Source organism: Physeter macrocephalus, chromosome 16 (genome assembly GCF_002837175.3).
Source record: "Physeter macrocephalus isolate SW-GA chromosome 16, ASM283717v5, whole genome shotgun sequence".
Taxonomy (NCBI): domain Eukaryota; kingdom Metazoa; phylum Chordata; class Mammalia; order Artiodactyla; family Physeteridae; genus Physeter; species Physeter macrocephalus.
In genome coordinates, this window is record NC_041229.1 from 69,067,906 (window position 1) to 69,075,379 (window position 7,474).

Consider the following 7,474-nt stretch of genomic DNA (forward strand, 5'->3'; position numbering starts at 1 on the left):
CCGCAAGCCCTGCGGCACAGCCAAAAAAAAAAAAAAAAAAAAATTTAAAGATTAAATAAAATGTTGCTAAATGGAGATATGCATGGCACTAGAAATGCTGTCAAGTTATAACTGCATCACTGGTTTGTAAGATGCTAAGCAGCGTGCCAGGTGATGAGAATGCCACATGGTCTCTGTCACAGCTCCTCAACTATACTCAACTGTGCCATCATAGCACAAAAACGGCTGTAAGCAATATATTTTAAACACGACAGGACTTCCCTGGTGGTCCAGTGGGTAAGACTCTGTGCTCCCAATGCAGGGGGCCCAGGGTTCGATCCCTGGTCGGGGAACTAGGTCCCACGTGCATGCCACACTAAGAGTTCGCATACCACAACTAAACATGCTGCAGTGAAGATCCCGAGTGCCTCAACTAAGACCTGGTGCGGCCAAAATAAATAAATAAATAAAATTTAAAAAGTAACAAACAAAAAATAGTGTTTCTGTATTTTGATACAATTTTATGAACACTAAATTTGAAATGCAGAAAATTTTCATTTGTCACCAAATATTCTTTTGATTTTTTTTAACCATTTAAAAATGTAAAAACCATTCTTAGCTTGTAGGCCATACAAAACAGATGGTGGGCCAAATTTCGCCTGTGAGGTATAAAATTGCTGACCCTTGATCTAGTACTGATTTTTTAAAAAAGGATACAACCTATTGGTTTTATTTTTCTATTGTCTCATTAATTCCTGCTTGTCAAAAATTTGTAATTTCTTCCTTCTACTTCCCTTTGGTTTGCTATTTTTCTAATTAAAAAAAAAAAAAAGGGGGACTTCCCTGGTGGCTCAGTGGTTAAGAATCCGCCTGCTAATGTAGGGGACACGGGTTCGAGCCCTGGTTCGGGAAGATCCCACATGCTGCAGAGCAACTAAGCCCATGCGCCACAACTACTGAGTCTGTGCTCTAGAGCCTGCGAGCCACAACTACTGAAGCCTGTGCACCTAGAGCCCATGCTCCGCAACAAGAGAAGCCACCGCAATGAGAAGCATGCCCACCACAAGGAAGAGTAGCCCCCACTTGCCACAACTAGAGAAAGCCTGCGTGCAGCGAAAAAGACCCAACGCAGCCAAAAATAAACAAATAAATTTATTTTTAAAAATAGCATGCTTAATTCATTCGCAAGATTTAATTTTTTCATCAAAATAAGTACACAGGGCTATGAGTTTTCTTCTGAAGACAACTGTAGCTGTATTCCAGATTCTGATGTTGAGTTTTTATCATTGCTTTCTAGAAATTCTGTAATCATGGTTTGTATTTTTCCTTTGCCCAAAAATTATTTAACAATTTTATTTTAATTTCAAGATACAAAGGCAATTTTGGTTTCTGGTTTTGTTATTTTGTTATTAATACCCATTCTATTGTATTATGTTGAGACAATGAAATCTGTAACATTTATACTTCTGGAATTTTTCAAAGATCACTTTTGGTCCATTACATGGTCAATTTTCATGAACATTACATGGCACCTATAAAAATGGCATATTCTATTATCAAGTATAAAATTTGATGTATATTCATCAGCTCTGCCTTACTGATTATGTAGTATAGGTTTTTTTTCTTGGCCGTGCCACAGGGCATGCAGGATTTTAGGTCCCCAACCAGGGATTGAACCCATGCCCCCTGCAGTGGAAGAATAGAGTCCTAACCACTGAACTGCCAGGGAATTCCTAGTATAGGTCTTCTTTATCTTTTTTTTTTGTCCATTTGATTTGTCTTAGGCTAAGAGAAGTGAATTAGTTTCTTAGTATTAATGTACTTCTACACATTTCTCCTTGTAGCTCTTGCCATATGAAAGATGCTATTATTTGGTGCAATAGCTATTCATAATTATTATAATTCCTCAAGAATTAGAGTCTTTAGGATTATAGAGCACATTTCTTTGTCTTGCTTATGCCTTCTGCCTTGAATTCTACCTTGTTTTATTAAGATCATGATTCATGCTTTCTTTTTACTTGTGTTTTCCTGGCATGCCTTTGCCCATCCTTATATCCTTAACTTTTAATGTTTTAGATGTCCCTCATATACAACATACTATATCATTGGGTTTTGTCTCTGATTCAATCTGAATACATTTTTATTTTAATAGGTAAAAAAGCCTATTTACATTCTTTATGTGACTGTATGTAGGGACTTAGTTCTCTCATATTATTTGCTCTTTAGGAAGGCTTGTATTTTTGATTTAGTGGTCATCTTTATGCTTATACCTTTACATAATATGTTTGGGTGGTATCTGCTTCTAAGAATAATAAAATTAGCTGTACTTCTTCCTCCATATCCAGTACACGATTTTTGGCAATATTACTATCATTTACTTTTGTACTCTTAAATTTATTCAAACTTCTATTGCTTGATTTGTCAGCTTTAAATTATATCCTTTGACTCCTATTATGTAAGAAGCAATGAGAGTTTATTCTACTTTCTACCTTTTCTTCTCTCATTTTTTTATTAGATGCATTATTTCCACAGTCGGAGTGTAAACTATTTACATATTATTCTGTTACACTTATTCCAACCTTTGTTTTAGCCTTAGTTCTACAGTTATATTCAATTCTTAACACTAGCCCTTTTGCTGATGTTTCCCCAGTCATCACTTGGTTGATTGAAACTTGCCCTCACTGATACAGAACTTTAGGTTCAAAATCAGACCAAATTAGGGGGCTGCCAATCTAGGGCAGCAATCCCTATGTAGGAGCCCCACTACTTTCCAGACATAATACTCAGTTTATTTAGACTTTTACTCCAGCACTGGGAGCACATTCTATAGCTGCACAAACAGGAAGAGAAAGTAGGGTGGGGACAGGAGCATCAGCATGATTTCTTTCCACTCTTGCTTTCCTTACCTACTCCTCTCCTTATCTACTTGTTTTCTCCACAGCCAACCTGTGAAGAATGAGCTCCCATCTCTACCTCAGGCTTTGTCTATGCATGGTCTTATCTGTGGTTCCTTTGATATTATCCAATTTACCTTCCATCTTTTAGAACTTGAAATTATCTGATTCACTAAAAGGGCCCTCCAACCCCATTCTCAATGTCTTTATCCTTTTTTCTATCCTTATGGTTATCTCAATGGCATTTGTAGAGAAGAAATAAGTGTGCTCAGTTGCCATCTTGAATCAGAAGTGAAATTTCCAACATTTTAAGTTAGCAGCTCACCACTGACTGATCAGAGAGAAGGTATTCCCATTGCAGTAGATTTATAGTCCGTTACTACGTAGTTCCAAAAAATAAATATTTTCCATTATGGATTACTTACTAAATTCATGTTAATTTATATTTTTCTAAAAATGCAGTATTTTATTTTTATCAGTTAATTGGCTCCAAACTGTCAAGAGTTGACAGTATGAAAACAACCTTATAAATTGTAAAGCACAGTATAAATTATTGGGTGTGAGTCAAAAGATTAAGAGATGGCCTTTCCGGTGGTGATGACCTCCCCACAAGAACATGCATTCGCAAAGGAGCTCCTTCATCCCTCTTCAGAATAGAAGAAGAAACACAAGCAGAAGTGCTTGGTGCAGAGCCCCAGTTCTTACTTCATGGATGTGAAATGCCCAAGATGTTGTAAAATCACCATCTTTAGCCATGCACAAATGGTAGTTTTGTGTGTTGGCTGCTCTACTGTCTCTGCCAGCCCACAGGAGGAAAAGCAAGGCTTACAAAAGGATGCTCCTTCAAATGGAAGCACTAAAAGCACTGTGAATCAAGATGAACGGGGAACCATCCCAATAAACACAGTTTGGATAAAAAATATACATATATGAGGTAAAAGAGGGCCATGCTTCTACTGTGAACTAGAGGAATCATTTCCCTGTCTGAACCCCTACTTCCTTGGCTATAAAATGAGCACATCAAGTGAGAGTAAACCTCTTCTACCATTAACCAGTTATGAATCTACATATTTAAATGACTTATCAGGTTGGCATTAACTTGATTAGGGAAAAATATAACATTTCCTTAGATGCAAGGTATAGAAGGTAAATAGCATGTTTTCCATTCTGTGTAGGTTGATGGAGTTCTTAATCATCCTAGAAGAAATAGTGGTAGTATACCAGAGCAAAATAAGGCCTCCTCAATTTTGATTTTAACTACTCTAGGTCACTTACATGGCTTTGCTCAGTAAGACCACCGAAGCCCACAGAACCTCCAGTCTGTAGATTTCAACTTATGCGATATGATAGTAAGTAGGAGGCCCAAGGATAGGACATTTCCTGTGTCAAAGGAAGAGCAAAGACCAAGGAACAACTTGAATGAGTATAATTAACAAGTCAGGGGAGTAGGTTAGAAAGTTGCTTGGCTTAGTAAGTGGTCAGAGGGCAGTGAGATAGACACTGTAATTAGTCTTCTAGTCAAGAGTTCCTCTTCTTTTCATAACTCTCCTTATTTTTGTTTAGGTAACTATACTAACACTATGTAACAAATGTACTTTGAGAGAAGCCAGCTCCATCACTGGCTCTAATAGTCAGGCATAAGTGAACGATAATCCCACCCACAAGACATTTTTTTTTTAATTGAAGTATAGTTGATTTACAATATTATATTAGTTTTAGGTGTATAGCATAGTGATTCAGTATTTTTGCATTATATAACTCCATTTTAAGTTACTATATGATAATGGCTATAATTCCCTGTGCTATACAGTATGTCTTTGTTGCTTATTTACTTATTTATTTTATACACAGTAGTTTGTTAATCCCACACCCCTAATCTGTCTCTCCTCACTCCCCTCTCCCCATTGCTAACCACAAATTTGTGTTTTCTATCTGTATATCTGTTTTGCATATACATTCTTTTTTTTTCTTTTTTAGTTTCCACATATAAGTGATATCATACAGTATTTGTCTTTCTCTGTCTGACTTCTTTTACTAAGCATAATATTCTCTAGGTCCATCCACGTTGCTGCAAATGGCAGAATTTCATTCTTTTTTATAACTAATATTCCATTGTGTATATATACCACATCTTCTTAATCCAATCATCTGTTAATGGGCACTTGGGTTGCTTCCATGTTCACAAGACATAGTTTTCATGGATGGACACATAACTTGGTTAGGACCTATGGGACACAAAGAACAGTTTGGGGAGAAGATCTGAAAAGCTCCCTTGCTCTCCCCAAAACAATCCAAGCTCACTGTATTGAAAGGACGTGGGCAAAACACATGTACTTCTATGAGCCAGCCTTAAGATAAAGCTGATATCATCTGGAAAGCAAACTTGAGGGATATGAAGAAACAGGATCTTTCTTACAGCATGAAGCATCTAGGTCATACCTACCCTAAAACTGCCTTGCTACCTCTGAATTTCTCCTTTATTATTTTGTAAATTTGCACAGGACCTTTTCCCCCTTGCAACTAGAAACATCTTAATGTATCAGAGATGCAAAGACTCCTGATTTATCACACATACACCTGAAAATATTCAACATATAAAGTGAAACTAAGGTTAAATTCATATTCCTAACAGAAATCATTGTTATGTGCATTTACTCTGAGGCTGTGACTATTCATGAGCTAAGTTACAAGAGCATGAACCCTTAATGTACAACTGAAGAAGAAATATTGCTTAAAAAAAGGGTGACTGCTTAAATATTGCTTAAATGGGTGACTATACATACCAGTTTGATCAGGACAGTCAGTTTACACTTATTTTACTGGTATAATTATTAATAGAAGCCCATCATTCTCAAGTGTCCCAATTTATGCAGTTACCTTGCCTCTAAAGCATGTTTTTTGGATTTGAATAGTATTCTTTTTAGAAAAGTAACAGTAATCCAAGGAAATGCCTAGAGACCTCTAAAAGGTAAAAGGATTCAATCTTTAAGCCCTGTGACTAGTTTTGGAAGAAAAATGGTACTAGGGAAAAAGTCTGTGCCCACAAAGAATTAATAGTCATGTGTCAGGAACTCCCTGGTGGTTCAGTGTTTAGGACTCAGTGCTTTCACCGCAGAGGGCCTGGGTTCAATCCCTGGTCAGAGAATTAAGTTTCTACAAGCCGCATGGTGGCCCAAAAAAGAAAGAAAGAAAAAAAAAGTTATGAGTCATTTTTAAACACCTTACTATAACTTCCTATCTACTTAACTGCTGCTATGAGGGTCACAGGGACCCTCACTTGTAGGAAGAATGACGCCGCAACTCTTATGAAGCTATAGTAGGAAGCAAGATTTGAAAGCACTGGCAGGTTTTACATTAAATATACTGTATAGCTATCTATTCTATCATCTGCCACCATGTCTAAAATACCTCTGTAGTCCAAACTCATTTATTTGGGTTCTAATTTCTTCTTTAGTCCACTATTAAACTGGACTAGTACCACACAATCTATTAATGGCAATACCTGATCAGAAAGGAGCTGGCATTGACATTTGGAAGCAAAGAGCCCAGACAGGAGCAAATTGGAGTCAAGAAGGGATGAGGGGTACCTGGTGCTCAACAACGGGCTGAAAAGTCAGGTCATCGATGGCCCTTCTTAGTATCTTAGGCAACAACTGTCATTTGTACCTCTGTTTTCCTCAGATAATTCTACCTTATAAGTCATAAAAGGTTGGAAAAAATAATAGCTAATGCTTATTATTACAGTTTTTAAAGACACATCTGTGTTCATTTGGTTTTTATGATGCTGTGATCCTTATACAAACACACACACTGTCTAAACAAGGTTCAGGGGTGAGGCAAACACCTTGTTCCACAAAACATCCAGGCACTTTCAGCGTCTTTCTGCACAGATGAGGTAGGGCTGGGGTTGCAACGTCATGCCTAACCTGGGCTTCAGATTTGGAACCAGTTCATGTGGAAAATGCAAGTGAAATCGCTGAAGCAATGTTGTAAAAAACAGGAACATTTCCATCCGAGCCAGCTGTTCTCCAAGACAATGTCTTCTCCCTCAACATAAAAAACAGGCATAATAATTTTTCTAAATCCACAATATTTACCAAAATTTATGTTTAATACGTACCATTCAGGAAATCTGGAATTTAAAGAAACTTAGAGGAAATTATGTTTATTTTATTCATTTATTTTTAAAAATAAATTTATTTATTTATTTATTTTTGGCTGCGTCGGGTTCATTGCTGCTCATGGGCTTTCTCTAGTTGCGGCGAGCGGGGGTTCCTCTTTGTTGCAGTGCGCAGGCTTCTCATTGCAGTGGCTTCTCTTGTTGCGGAGCACGGGCTCTAGGCCACAGGCTTCAGTAGTTGTGACTCGTGGGCTCAGCAGTTGTGGCTCACGGGCTCTAGAGCGCAGGCTCAGTAGTTGTGGCAGATGGGCTTAGTTGCTCCGTGGCATGTGGGATCTTCCCAGACCAGGGCTTGAACCCGTGTCCCCTGCATTGGCAGGCGGATTCTTTTTTTTTTCTTTTTCTTTTTTTTTAACATCTTTATTGGAGTATAATTGCTTTACAATGGTGTGTTAGTTTCTGCTTTATAACATAGTGAATC

At 37.6% G+C, this 7,474-nt stretch overlaps 1 protein-coding gene across 3 annotated transcripts in view; it reads right to left on the reverse strand.

Moving 5' to 3' along the window:
• Window positions 1-3,577: 3,577 nt before the first annotated feature.
• The window catches only part of CYP2R1 (cytochrome P450 family 2 subfamily R member 1), a 19,711-nt gene continuing 15,814 nt past the window's right edge, over window positions 3,578-7,474 (reverse strand). For 2 of the 3 annotated variants that reach the window (XM_007123971.3, XM_055091736.1), the window contains exon 5: window positions 3,578-6,920. In XM_007123971.3, coding sequence (XP_007124033.1) covers window positions 6,745-6,920 — 176 coding nt within the window. In that variant the 3' untranslated portion in view covers window positions 3,578-6,744. The remainder of the gene's footprint in view (window positions 6,921-7,474) is intronic. The other variant, XM_007123972.3, reaches the window with a different exon arrangement.